The 14,416-nt window shown below is 40.2% G+C and overlaps 2 protein-coding genes across 2 annotated transcripts; one reads left to right on the forward strand and one right to left on the reverse strand.

Annotated features, from left to right (window-relative positions):
- Positions 1-502: 502 nt before the first annotated feature.
- l2hgdh (L-2-hydroxyglutarate dehydrogenase) lies at positions 503-11,116 on the reverse strand. The gene is made up of 10 exons (XM_044047433.1): positions 10,845-11,116; positions 8,408-8,523; positions 5,598-5,749; positions 4,740-4,871; positions 4,501-4,663; positions 4,359-4,393; positions 3,646-3,813; positions 3,041-3,198; positions 2,827-2,958; positions 503-1,767 (listed from the first exon to the last, which is right to left on the reverse strand). The coding sequence occupies exons 1-10, from the start codon at positions 10,937-10,939 to the stop codon at positions 1,572-1,574; spliced, it is 1,347 nt and encodes a 448-aa protein (XP_043903368.1). The 5' UTR covers positions 10,940-11,116; the 3' UTR covers positions 503-1,571.
- A 55-nt stretch (positions 11,117-11,171) lies between these two features.
- On the forward strand, positions 11,172-14,396 carry dmac2l (distal membrane arm assembly component 2 like). Its single transcript, XM_044047448.1, has 5 exons — positions 11,172-11,254; positions 12,422-12,525; positions 12,814-13,022; positions 13,491-13,662; positions 13,762-14,396. Exons 2-5 carry the CDS (start codon positions 12,431-12,433, stop codon positions 13,874-13,876), a joined length of 591 nt encoding a protein of 196 aa, XP_043903383.1. The 5' UTR covers positions 11,172-11,254; positions 12,422-12,430; the 3' UTR covers positions 13,877-14,396.
- The last annotated feature ends 20 nt before the right edge of the window (positions 14,397-14,416 follow it).

A 14,416-nucleotide genomic window follows, 5' to 3' on the forward strand; every position in this document is an offset into this window, starting at 1 on the left:
TTTTTCCTGTTTCAGCTGCAACAAAATAAATGCATTTAATTAAAATATTAAAATACATTTTAGGAAGAAATGCACTTTATTTTAATAACAGTATAAAGACATAGACAAATATTAAGATATACAGTATATTCACTTTAACTTTAACATTTCTGCTTACATTCAAAATCTCCCTCAGAATGCTTGTTGCTGTGACTCTGCCTCCTTGTGGTCAAACTGTGTAAGTGCTACTAATAAAAAAAAAAGCAGCACTTGCAAGATTGAGATTTAGATGTAGCCATAGATGGCGCCCTAGGCAATTGCCTACATGGCCTATGACTATACTCAAACATGCTACTCAAAACAAAATATCCCTTATCTGGATTGCAATCAATCAGTAAATCAAAAAATCTGAACATATGTTTAGTGTAGACATTCAAATTTACTGTGTAACAAATTCTCTTCTCATTTTTATAGTGTGTGGTCGTGTGTGTTGAGAAAAAATGATGACATAAGAAAAAAAATCTACATTTGTGGTCATTTATTGTATAATACAATAACGGCACACTTTGATTCTTCAATTAAGTTGTCGTCTTTCTCCATTTTATTACGTACTCTATCAAAAGGTCTGCGCTGTTCCTGATATGAAAAAGTACCTTAAATCAATAAACCAGACAAGGGAAACCACTCCACCACCACCACCAGCAGGGCCATAAATGTAAACTCCTTGGCCCAGGTTATTATATATATCTTTTATACGTGAACATTTCATGGCACAAGCCATAAACGTAGGTGCATTTGCCATTAAAATATATGTATATAAAAAAGCAGTCATTTGTCAATAAATGGACTGACATAACAGTAAGGAAGACAACTTTTATGTATGAGGACATTTTTAGTGACGCCTCAAACAATGAGCAAATTGTAGCAGAATTAAATGAGATCATCTCGTCACAGACACACATAAAAATAAACAACTGTTCTCATTTTGTCGCAATATAATGAGAGTAAAAACTAGTTTATAGGGTGACATTCTTCCAGCAGACAACTGTGCAACACTGAAAACCTTCACAATCAGCACAACTCGTCTTTCTTCATAAACTGTAGCTTTAATTGTGCGTTACAAAATGAGAGGAACAGTTATCCAGTGTCCCTGTAGAATCCTTGGTAACATCAGGATTATGTTATTTGTTCCCCAAAATGTTTGTATAACAATTTGGACTGATTTAACCTCATTTAAAGTTGTAATTTTCATTAAAAGACGAAGTCAAACTTAGATCGTATACAGGTTTGTGTGTCTCTGTATTGATATAGTTCATGATGATATCTTATTTGAGTTAAAAAAACGTCAGTGTGATGCTTCACAGTTTCAACAGTAATCGGCGATGTACTATTTTTAGACAAGAAAAGAAATGTAGACAGAAAATAAAATGTATAAAAGGAAGTTTTGTGTTGAAATGTGATCGCGTATGAGTCGCAACTGATAAGTGTTTTAATAAAGTCACAGATTTACACAAGTCATGATGATAAATGCTTGGTAAACAGCGACTTGCAACCGTAACAAGCGAAGGCATTTGGTTGGTTTTCCTGGGTTCCTATAACGTGAAGCGACTCTCAACCTCGTCTGCGATCATCTCGCCGATGGCGAGAGAGGACGTGGCCGCCGGCGACGGAGCGTTGCGCACGTGGAGCACCCGACTGGCCACATCCCCAACCCCCCCGTCGAAAACAAAGTCGTCCACGAGGTTTCCGTCCCGGTCGAGGGCTTGAGCTCGAACTCCTGAAGGACCCCTGAAGAGAAACACAACCAGGGTTACAGAGAACACTACTGAGAACTGTACTAATGAATCCATTAGTGATGACTTTTAAATCAATAACCATAATATTGACATTCTCTCCCCTGTGAAGGCAAACTGAACATTTTTGAGTGTGGCGCAATGGGGGATTGGGTACCTTGTTCAGTCCTTGGCCCATACCGGAATTGAGCCAGCGGGCCCAATTCCTTTCCTCTTGGCCATGGGCTGCTCATTAAAGGTCCAGTGTGTAAGAAATGAGTGACACCCACTAATGAGGCTACACTTGGTAACAAACAGTCGACTGTCACTACTTGATCTGTATCAACAACTTTGATTTGTTCTACCTATGTACGAAGTGTTCACCCGGGGCGGCTCTGCTCGCCTTTGCCCTCCATTTTGGAGCAACACATCTCTGAATGACCCTAGTTTACTGATCAGTCAAGAGGGCGTTGGTTGATAGGTCAAACTGATAGGAGACCTTACGGGCACCCTCTGGTGGATCCTAAGGGGTACTACTTCAAATGGTGTGATATGACAATTAAGTGACAGCTCTATAGTACAAGTACATTTAAACAGCTTTTTGTAAGGTTAAACATTTTTTTTACTACTACTTCTACAAATATCCATATGGGTAGTATATTCAATTAAAATAGTTTAATTGACAGATTCAACGATTTCCTAGCAGAGTGAAGATTTAAAATCAAGAATGTAAACAAAACACTATACAGGTTGATGTTCAGTCAAATTCATGTCCTCGTCTGTCCACACAAGAAAAACAAAATGAAATAGGAGTCATCACTATATGCGGTGAATAAATATCCAGTGAGAAACATGCCGTCTTCACTTAGCGACTATTTTTACATCCGAGTACAGAGGCCTGATAGAGAGAAGCGTCACATGGTGCGACAACAATCACCTGACTTTGTTCTGCTGCAGAGTGTCTAGAATGTTCAGAGTGGTCCAGTTAGTGGGGGGAAAAAGGAGGAGAGCGTTTATCTCAAGTGGCCCTAATTCCAATAATCTAAAGGTATATTCCGATGTGTCATTGTTTTACCTGAGCACGTCACTCGTCGAGATTTCAGGAATGTACTTCTGCAGGATTTTAACCTGAGCGCCAGTGACAAAGCCTCTGTACATTTCTCCGAGCCCGTACGTCATGTTCCTCAGCACCAGCTTCTGAAGGCCCCTGCAAGTGTGTGTGAAGAGGACAGGCGTTAAAACGTCCAGTTTTGAGTGCGATACACGATGAGATAATGAGGGTCTAGCACCTGAATGAGATAGCGTCGGCAAAGTCTTTGGCGTTGAAGTCCAACATTTTATAACCCTCCCTTTTGAAGGCAAGGATCGCGTTAGGGCCGAGCCAAATACTCCCGTCCATCCGCGGGGTGAAGTGAACGCCGAGGAAGGGGAATCGAGGATCAGGAACCTGGGGAAAAATGTTTCAGAAATATAGATATCCTCATTGCTCAGACCCCAGATCCTTTACTTTGAACAAAATAATAGTTCCTTTTTCAACTTAAATACCCTGCAGAGCAAGAAAAAGACATGCTTATTCTCGTTAGGCAGTTATGTTTGAGTAAATCAAGATTAAAATGTGAAATGTATGACTTCAAAAGCACATAATTATCTTTTTGTTTTGGGAATAATCTTTTGGCAGATCATCTCGCGGAGTAATATTTGTTCAGGTTTCATTTTCAGGTGCACAAAATCTTGTTTAGCCGTCAGGGTTATGACCGTATATTAAAATACATGAAAAACGAGGGCGGAGACTTACAAGTCTCACCCAGCAGCAAATACTCCTCCTAGATCCAATTCTCCAGACTTCACAATGCCTGAAAACAGCTACGGACACATGGCTCTTCAGCAGACTTACAGGGTAGATGTTTCCTTTGACCAGATACTCTTTTTCTGGTTTCAGGATCAGATAGTCTCCCCTGAACGGGACGATCCGCGGCTCCCGACCGCATCCGGATATCTGCGACAGGCGGTCTGAGTAGAGACCCCCGCAGGTCAGGACGTAACGACACTGCACCTCGTTGCCCTGGTGAAACAGAAGAAAAAAATAAAATTTTTTGGCTGTCCTAGATGAAATGTGAAACAGTGGTTTTACATCAGACTGTGAAAGGGGTTCAGATAGTCCAAAGACGGGTTCTTTGACCATGATGATAATCAGGCCGCCTAGATTTATTTTGATTTTATCTTGTCTGTTTATTGGCAGGTCATTTCCCCCGGAAGTCCTGAGGGCTACCGTAATGACAAGCATATGGACGCAAAGCTCTATTTCTCTGTATCCGTCCGTCTATCCTCATCACGGGGGTCGCGCGCGGGGTGCTGCGACAATCTCAGCGGACACAGGGCAAAAGGACGAGGTCACGTCCTGGACAGATCGCCAGTGCATAGGTTTTTGAATTTTCTAGGTATCACAAACGGTCTAGGAGTTACGGTCAGACATTTGAGGTGGCTCACTGGGCTTCTTCTCTGAGAAGTCAGAAATTAATTAATCAACCATAATTTGACATCTTAATCCAGACATAACTATTTTTTCTGTAAAAAAAATATATACGTTTAGAATATCTGCCGTCTTACCTGTTTGTCGTGGATTGCGATTGGATATTTCATTCCTGTAAATAGAATTTTTAAATACAGTAAATACAGGCTTGAACACTTTTAAATCAGAGTTGTGTTGACAGTTAACACACACACACACACACATAGACCCTGTATTTACCTTCAGTGCTCCCTGCCGGACTCTCCTTGACCATAGAAATATCGGTGACTTCAAAGTCGGTGACCACCTTGCCGCCTGCCTCCTCAAAGTCCTCGCCATAGCTGAAAGCCACCATCCTCCAGTCCACAATGCCGGTGTACGGCGAATCCAAGGCCATGATACCCTGAACACATGACATGCTGTGAGACCTCGCTGCCGGTGTGTGCGCGAACAGAAACGTGGACCCCGGCGCCTCTTACTCGGCAGTACGGCTCTCGCTCTCGGATGGCCTTGGCGTCGATCACGCTGAGGTCGCGCACGTTGTTCGCCAGCCCGCGCTCATACAGAGCTTTCAACCGGGGAATCTCCTCCTGCTCCACGGCCACGATGAGCTGCGATCACACAAAGAAGCGGTCAGTAATAGAGACGACGATTCGCGTGACTTGACAGTTGTGGACGTATTTCAAGCTCTCACACAGTTTCTTTTGTTAAGAAAAAAATATGGTTTGTCGATTATTACTCGAGTTGTTGTTTGCTACATAAAATGTGAGAAAATGTTGATCAGCGTTTCCCCAACTTGTTGAAATGGTGACGTCCTCAAACTTTAAACGACTCCGTTTGAATCATTTCTTTGTTACATGGAGCAAAGAAACCGGTTGTCGCTTATAAGAAGCTGAAAAATCTTGAGAGGTTATTTTAATTATTTAAAAAAAACACACCCATTTTGTATGCTTGTGTACAATAAGGAAGAGAAATAGGTCTGTGGACAAAGCAAAACATCTGACAACAGGTTCAATTCTGACGTTTGGGAAACACCGAGCACCATTTTCTGACATTTTCTGGAATAAATAATCTAAATCTACGTAAAATAAGGACATGACAATAAAATGTACTCTTTCACATGTGCAGAATTTTGATTTTCCTAAAGTCTTTATCTGAGAAACACCAAAAAAAAAAGACAATGTCCTATTGAATATCTCAAAGTTTTCACTACATGCATGTAGTAATGTTTGCTTTAATCCTCCGTCTCCTAAATGACATCATCATGTGGCGTAAACACGGTGCGAGCTGCGTCCTGTGCGTCAGAAACTGTACGGAAACCACAGACAGAACCGCACCTTTCCACATCTCTTGTAAGGGAGTCCTTTCTTGTCGCAGTACTCGTAGCTTAAAGTGGCTCCTCGCACACACAGTCGGGCCTTCAGCGAGCCCGGCGTGTAGTAGATGCCGCTGTGAATGACTCCACTGTTGTGCCCACTCTGGTGTACAGCTGGTGAGGGGGGAAAAAGGGCAGCAGAGAACGTGACGAACAAGAAGACTGGAAAACGGCTTTTATGAACAGCCATATATTGAGAGAAAAGCATCAGAAACTTTTATACACACATTTGCTCTTGTTGAATTGTTTGATGAAAGTCATTCAACACGAGGGTATAAATAGGTGACCTTTTATAGCGTTGTCTTTTAAATGTCACAAAACAAATGCACACTATTTAGACTACCACAATGTATTACACTGAACTGGCATTTTTTTTTTTTATATTTTTCAACATTAGAAAATGTATTTCAGAATTGTGGTAATTAATGTAAATATAAACATTTGTAAAAAGGTTGAAAGGTCGTAATGCAGTAGAATTATCGACAGTTACAATTACCTCAGGGAATAACAAAGGGCTTTTGTGATTTTTTTTCCCATCTTCTTATGTGTTGTTGAGTCAAAGTTATGATGAATTTGTCTGCTATAAAGTAGCAATAATTGTGCAGAAGTCACAAATGAGTTCATAGAAAAGAGCCAAGTGAACTTTGGACTGCGGCGTGTTTCCAAATTTCACAAATTCAATCCGATTTGAGTACTTTTTTGCTCAGGTGTGTTTATAAAGCTGGTGAAAATGATATAGGACAATCTATATTGCACATTCTTATACCCTACAATATAAATATATATATATATATACATAAATATATACATATATATATACATATACATATTTACACATATATATACATATATACACATATATATATATATATATATACATATACACACATATATATACATATACACATATATATGTATACATATATATGTAACAATGTAATAATTAGACAGAGATTTGTAGTCAAACAAGTGTGTTCTGTGTGAGGTATTGACACATTATCAACACAGACTTTGACTGATAACACAGCTGTCAGCAGTGACAAAAGAAAATCTGATTTTAAGCAGTGAAATCTATGCTGGCTAAAAGTCGAAACTATCTTAAGAATATGTTTGGCCTCAGACAACCCATTCCACTTTGAAAAACAGAGGTTTGTGACGCACTCTCCATACCCCAACGTTCATAGAGAAAATCGTAGAGAAAAAAGTAGCTGCCGGCCTTCTGCTGCCTTGTTTGTTAAGTTTGTGTAACCTATGTCAATACAAACAAAGGATTTCGAAAACCCGTGTCACAAACAAACACGCTTGAATTTATTAATAGAGGCAGAAATAGATAAAAAAAAAAGTCTCTATGGCAGTTTACAAACTTCTGGTCAGGAAAGGTTGTTGTGTTATGAGAAGGAAGTCAAACATATTCTTAAGCTACGGTCGACCTGTTATCAGCGACAGTGAGCGTCAAAGTCTGGTTCAAAGAACACCCTTCCGCTAACTAGAACTATCACTGGAACATAATATGAAGAAAGTGTGTTTAAATGTGACACTTTGACTTGAGAATGTTTGATGGAGGTCAGTGGGCGTAACGACAAGTCGTCATTAATGTTTAATTTATAGGTTAACCAACAGTATACTGGGGAAAAATAAATGGCGCATCGATTAACATAGCAACACTGAGCAAATTTACACAGCTCAAATAGCACGGTCAAGGACAAAATTGATGACAAAACCATGTGAACATGGTGAGTCTCTACATAGACTATAACCAAGCTGCAGGATCCAGATCCAGTTGTGAGGCTGTTATTATGAGTAAATTGATATGAGTATAATGTTTGTTCAACATGTTATGCTACAGTTTGTATATATGAACCTGTAGGACTATAAACATGTCACTAAACCTATAAAGATATACATCTGCTCCTAATCTCTCTTTTCTGTGGCCCACATCTCCTCTGTCCTCCATTTTTCCTTTCACCGCAACCGGCCGAGGCGGGTGGCTGCACATCTTTGGGTTTGGTTTTGTCAGAGATTTCTTTTCTTGATTTTTCTCTTGATTGCCTACTGCTTGCCAATTGTGTGAACTGTTCTCACACCTTGGTTGACAGCAAATTCAAGGATTTTTCAAGGACTTTCGAGGACCAATTCTTTTCAAATTCAAGGACCGAGGGCAACTTATAAGATTGTCTTCACCCATAGTGTCCACTTTTATTGATTTGCAACACGCTCCCCATCTGGACAAGTGGTTGTCCCTGGAATCTTGGTTAAAGAGAGTCTGTGTAATTTTCTTAGGTGAGACAGAGGTCTTGGAAATTTCATTTCCAAGGCATCACAGAGTCATTTGCTTGCTCTTGCTGAATGTTACTCGCACATTGTTCTGCATGGAATCTCCCATCAGCGGCAAAGAGAGTACATTATGACTCGTTGTGTATGCGTAGGACTAGTCTACGTTCATCAAGCAATGCAGGGCAGGAAACAGTAGGTGGTGTCCTAACAAACAAGGGATACATTGACCTAAATATCAACTTAATTTATTTCTTGCACAATATCCAAGCACTTTCTATGACCCATGTCTATTTCAGGCAATTTTCATGGATTTCAAGGACCTGCGGTAACCCTGTCTCTCTGTTAAAGTGCCTCGAGATAAAATTTAATTGAATTATTCCCACGACATTAATGTTCACCTTTAACTCTGCACTTAACCTCCAAAGTCACTTTGTCAGCTCAGTTGTCACATGTTCTTTCTTCACCACAACAGTCAACGAATGTCAAACCTCCACCCACCGAGCTCCTTTTCCTTCTCCAACAGGACGAAGCTGAGAGATGGGTGTCGCAGGATGAGCTCTCTGGCTGTGGCCAAGCCCACAATACCGCCACCGACGATGGCCACATCGTACGTGCTGAAAAGAAAGACAAGAGGCGAGGTCACACACAATTCAGATATGAAACGGCTGCTTATTAGCCAATAGTGCCACAATTGGCTGCAATTGGGACAAATAAAGCAAAAATAAAGGCCAGTAGTTCAGTGTCCAAATGTGCACGATCGCAGGAACAACCTTTGGAAGCAGAAGCACAAGTGTCGCAGCTGACAGACTTTATTTACAAAGACAACAAACCGCTCTGTCACAAGCTTCGCTGTAGAGCGAATCCATTAGTCACAGCATTTGCACAAACTACGCTCTAGAGGGAGAAATGGAAGTGTTAGCAGCAGTTTCAGTGCCTCCACCACAAGACTGCACATTGTAAAAGAGTTTCTCATGAAGCAGAGAGCTCACATCTTGCTTTCATTTTTGAATATGAAAGCCAGACTGAGAAACATTATTGGGGTGGAGACAGAAAAACCAATAGAGAAAGGACATGTTTGAAAATATCATAGATTGTCAGAGACTTTACACCTTGGAGTTTCTTTTCAGAGTTTTGCATTACCTTCCTCAAACCTGCAGAAAATAAATATAATACAGCAATGTATCTGTTATGAAACTTGTAGAAACAGGGAAACAGTGATTAGCTTTCATGCGCTGCACATCTGGAACAAACCTCAGCCTCGGGGGTTATACAAAAAAGGGAAACTTTTTGTATAACCCCCGAGGGTTATACAAAATCTTGTTTGTATCTTGTGTTGCTTTTTGCCATTTGTCATGATGCATTTTTATTTAATGTAAAACAAAAAACCCGCCTGCTGTTGAGGTATGCTAGACAATACATTTGGTCAACTTATATAACATGGATTCCTCAGTTTACATATAGCAGGCTGGAGATGTAAGGGTACCCTTGTTGCATAAGGTCTGTGCGCCACGACTAGGTTTTAATGTGAAACATGTGCTGCAGGAATGTCTCAACATAAAGTAAAAGAATGATAAAACATACTGTTCTAACAGTAGAAGTAATTCTGGCTGCATGATGTGTAAAATTAAGGCCACTGTTAACTTAACCACAACTCGCTTGTTTACAATTTAACCAGAACCTCAGGAAGTAGGTTCTGCCTCAATGGGACCAGGGTTTAGGTACCAGGTACTAGTTTTGCTTGACCAATAACTTACCACAAATGTATGCTTTTTTTCCCCCCAAAAAAAACATATTTTTGGAATGGAAATAATGCATTTGATTTATTTTTCATTATCTGCACTGAACACAGAACTACTCACTGTCTCTTTGTTAGCAGCAACAAACCCAAAGCTGAAAGACATCAACACTCTATACTTAAACATTTCTATATTGTTCACAATATTCAACAGTTGAATTGAATAATATAATAATAATAACGACTGTATTTTTATAACACTTTTCAAGACAATGTTACAAAGTGCTTTCCATAGAATAAAACAAACATGGCAACATGCAATCAAACAAAACACACTAAAACTTAGAGCAATAAAGCAATAAAAGCAGGCTACATTATATCGTTAAAATCATAATTGTACAATTATTCATAGAACATTTTACCAGAAGTGACATAAACGTAGACAAAAAAGGTTAAGAACAACTTACCTGAAGATCTCAGGTTAAGCTTTGGCTCATAACGAACTAAGATGTCTTTTATATTAATATAACTACGGAGTAACATGATCTCATCTCCTAGCATTTTGTACAAAGGCAACTGTACTACAGCATTATGTATTCCCTCACCTCTTCTTAACCTTCACAACTAAGTGCCTAATCATAACCTTTAAATTAACCACTTGAATTTCCAGTGCAGTGAAAAGTACAGAGCATGTAGTGGAAGTATTGCTTACTACCACTTATTTGATGTAAGGGTCGTTGATAATATTTAATGAAATCACTTACTCATCATGTATTATTCATGGCTACATAGGTTAACTCATGTATGGCTTGAATGTTTGCAAAATATAACATGCCCTCAGCTTTTTTCCTATTAGTTTAGCCCTTCAAATAAGATATAATTCTAGCTGCTATAAGCACATGTCAAAAATGTCCTTATAAAGAAAGGTTTGAGTCAAAATGTGTCCCCAGAGTCTTCTACAAACATGTACACACACACAAACACTGAACACCCAGCCGAAATGTTATGTAACTTTAACCACAGTGCTGCACGCTTTCAGAAGACTATCTAAAAGCTGACAACTCCAGGAAGTAGCTGCTTTATTTCTCCAATTTTAAACCACATGTCTGCTATTCAAGCGTTAAAAGTGTGCACTAATATGACAGACTTAAAGTGAAGTAGACTGTCATTAGCAGCAGTAGTAGTGTGCTCTGTCTGTACCTGTGGAGCTGTCTTCTCCGCGCTACGTCCTTCACCAGTGTAGTGTGCGCTGCTCCGGCAGCTTTAAAAGGCGAGCGGCTCAGTATCCGGATCATTGTCGAAGCTACTTTTTCCAATCAGAGACGACCTCAGACTCTCGTCCTCATTGTTAAAATGTCTGCCTTTGTCTCTCTTTCCTTCTTCTGTGTCTGCTATCTGATTCCACCCTCCTACGGCTGCCTGTTGTTAGCGCCTCGTCCCGCCGCTCCAGCCGATAGTGAAAGCAGACACCGAGTCACGCCCACCCCAACGCCCTCACGTAGGGAGCACGTACAGCCAATGGGAAGGCTGTACGCTTATGCGTCACGTGGTCAAAGTCACAGGCAGCAATGGCCGCCTCTCGTTGGTAAACAGTGTTGTTCGGAGGACAGGTGAGGCTGTTTTAACGTATCTCCACTGTGACGCACTTTGTTCAACTGGTGTCTTTTCGCCTGTCATCGTATGTCGTAGTTTGTCCTCTTCTAATAACAATTTACGGCAGTTCTAAATTTCTCGCCGCAGTTCAAAGCGTTTCTGTTCAAAGCTCTTGATATTTCTTCTCTTCTAATGATCATTTTCGGCAGGCAGTACACCGAGAGATGTAATGCTGCCCCCACAGTTCCAAGTTCTTAATTACAGTTCCAAGTTCTTTTCTTCTTCTCTCCTTCATAAAACCCGATTACAGAGCCATAGTTATCAAACTGCGGTACGTGTACCACCAGTGGTACGCAAGCTTCCTCTGGTGGTACTATTCTATTGCATATACCAGGGTATGTGATCGGAATGGAGCTGAGGAATTTTGACTGTTGTTAAATCATAATAATTAGAGTTTAATCGTCAAATATTTTGTGAATCGATTAATCCGTTTATTGTTTTTTTTTTCCTCAATTAAAACAAGTTGTCTGATTTTTCAGCTTTGTGAATATTTTATGGTTTCTTTGCTCCATACATATGACAAAGAAATCATTCAAACAGTTTTCGGTTTGTGGACAAAACAAGACGTTCAAGAACATCATCTTGTTCATGTTTGGGAAACACCGTTTTCCAACATTTTAAGGACCAAACAAGTACTCAATTAATCGAGAATGTAATAGAGATTAAGTGCAATTAAGTATAATACTACTTTTGTTTTGTTTTTTATAAATCACAGTTCTTCATCTTCTAATAATAATTTAGATAAATAATAAAACATCAAATCTCGTGGTTGGATCCAGAATGCTCTGCTATGGCTTTTCCAAGCATTTGGAGCAGCTGAAGAAAACTGCAAAGGGAGAACTGCCTGCCAGAAATGATTATTAGATGAAAAAGAAGGAAAAAAACCCTGCAAAGTATTTCCCATTGGGAATGAATAGATTGCACAGCTCAAAGGCTGGTTAAATTCCATTGATTTGAGGCTCCGATCCTTTGAAGAATTAGCTTCACGATTTGGTTTGTGGAGCAGGAGGCATCAAGAAAGAAAGAAAGAATAAACTGTGCCCTTATTGGAACATTCTTGTACATTTATTGTTGTTGTTAATAAAGAAAATAATAGCCACCTTTTTGTGTGATTCATATTGCAGCGCAGAAACATGAAGCTTTTATTGAAGGCCGTACAGAATGCAGTGAGTCCACGGGACTGGGGCCGCAGAAACCTCTGGGGTTGGCTCAACGCAGTTTTCAACAAGTAACTATTCAACCTATAGATCTGAAACACTGAAAACTCATGCACTCAGTGGGCATTATTAGGTATATTTTGAATTTCCGTGTATGCTGAAGCAGACAAAAATGCAATCATAAGTGGAGAAGGACGGAAAATCAAAGCGCCCTAAAAATGGGGTTTGGTGATAAAACAGCTGGCCTGTTTAGCTTGTTGCTATGCAAAATTTAGGTTTTGTTACCTTCTTCACGCCTCTCTTCTTGAGTGTATCGTCAGTGTGTACTGTACTCTGAATATTTGTTGATCTTCACTCAGGGTGGACTACGAGAGGATCAAAGCCGTCGGTCCAGACCGAGCTGCGGCAGAGTGGCTGCTGAGATGTGGAGCCAAAGTGCGGTTCCAAGGTTTCGATCGCTTTCAGCATGACTACAACCTGCTTCCAACCGGGCCTCTAGGCCGATACAAGATCCAGGCGATTGACGCCACTGAATCCTGCATCATGTACAGAGGGTTTGATCACCTGGGTCAGTGTTACAGTGTGTAGAATATTACTGTATGTCCTTCTCTAACGCCTAATGTCCACTCATTTGACTTCATCCCCTGAAGACTTTCATGGGAATCCATCCAATGGTTGTCAACACAAGTCGAGCGTTGGGTCAACCGGCGAACAAGACGCTGATGAAAAGCCTGTTCAAATTAAATATTAAAGCCATGTTCAGAATCAGTAAATTTTGCATGAACCGTGTTAACATGAGCTTGACCTCAGCCGTCGACCTGAACGTGATAACCCTCTGTGTAAACACGAAAGGAAAGATGAGGGTGAAAGTGCACCTCCGAGTCCGATTGTCCAAAAAGTGACGCAAGTGACCGGGATGTTTTACACCAAGCAGACATAGATGGTTCACCGTGTCTGACCTTGTTCTCCGCAGCACTCGTGGATTTTTCTAATGAGTAAGAATACTCACGTGCCATTTTTGTTTAAATCTTCCCAGATGGTTTGAAACACTTGGAGGAAATCAAATTCAACAAGTGCATCTACCTTGAAGACACCTGCCTGGAGAGGCTGAGCTCCATCGAGAGTCTGCAGGAGAGTTTGAACACAGTGGAGGTGGTGTCATGTGGAAATGTGACAGATAGGGGCATTATCGCTCTGCACAAACTCAGGTGAGTATTATTGTTTCTGTCAATTTGTGTCTTTTTACTTGTATGGATTAAAAGAAAAGTCATTCATTTGTGTACGGATGAAATATTAATTCCACACAGGAATCTGGAGCATCTGTTTGTCAGTGATCTACCGGGAATCAAGGACCAACAGACGACGGCTAACAGATTACAGACGGCACTTCCACATCTGGATATTGTGATGGACCTGGATTGACAACTTCCTGTTTTTGAGAGCATGTTATTTTGGCGCCATTTTAAAGGTTTTTCCAAAGTAAAAGACCCAAACCTGTGGGAGGAAAGACTGGAATATGCAGGGCTTTGATTGTCAAGTTAAATGTATGCACGATCAAATGTTTATTACATGTGGCATTTATTATATGTAAAGCGGCAGTGTGTAACATTTGGTTATTTTTGTTGATGTGATTCTTCTGCCTCTGTTTGGTCTTTGAACAGAAACAACATTACATTATTTATTTGTTCTCAGTCCAACTCCAAACGTACCATGTTGCTGTTGCCACGTCTGTCTTGACATAAAATGAATCACTTCCTGTGTGCAGTCTTGGAATGTCACCAGGCGACATGAGATGCAAACACTGCTACACTGAGAAACTTGCACACGGCAGCTTTAAGTCTTTAGGAGATCGTATTGCGTTAATGGGAAATATTTAAGGTTTATTTGTATGCTTGTATAAACAATTGTAAATTGTTAAAGTAAAGCACTTTGTTTCCCCTGATGGAATTGACTTTCCCTTCC

This window comes from Solea senegalensis, linkage group LG16 (genome assembly GCF_019176455.1).
Source record: "Solea senegalensis isolate Sse05_10M linkage group LG16, IFAPA_SoseM_1, whole genome shotgun sequence".
Classification (NCBI taxonomy): domain Eukaryota; kingdom Metazoa; phylum Chordata; class Actinopteri; order Pleuronectiformes; family Soleidae; genus Solea; species Solea senegalensis.

Excerpts from the sequence above, each read along its gene's own strand:
- l2hgdh (XM_044047433.1), bottom strand. The coding sequence starts at position 10,939 with ATGATCCGGATACTGAGCCGCTCGCCTTTTAAAGCTGCCGGAGCAGCG. Across the intron at positions 4,664-4,739 it reads AGCGAGAGCCGTACTGCCGA|GGTATCATGGCCTTGGATTC; the intron begins GTAAGAGGCGCC and ends TCATGTGTTCAG. Across the intron at positions 3,814-4,358 it reads TCGCAATCCACGACAAACAG|GGCAACGAGGTGCAGTGTCG; the intron begins GTAAGACGGCAG and ends CTGTTTCACCAG.
- dmac2l (XM_044047448.1), top strand. The coding sequence starts at position 12,431 with ATGAAGCTTTTATTGAAGGCCGTACAGAATGCAGTGAGTCCACGGGAC. Across the intron at positions 12,526-12,813 it reads CTCAACGCAGTTTTCAACAA|GGTGGACTACGAGAGGATCA; the intron begins GTAACTATTCAA and ends ATCTTCACTCAG. Across the intron at positions 13,023-13,490 it reads CAGAGGGTTTGATCACCTGG|ATGGTTTGAAACACTTGGAG; the intron begins GTCAGTGTTACA and ends AAATCTTCCCAG.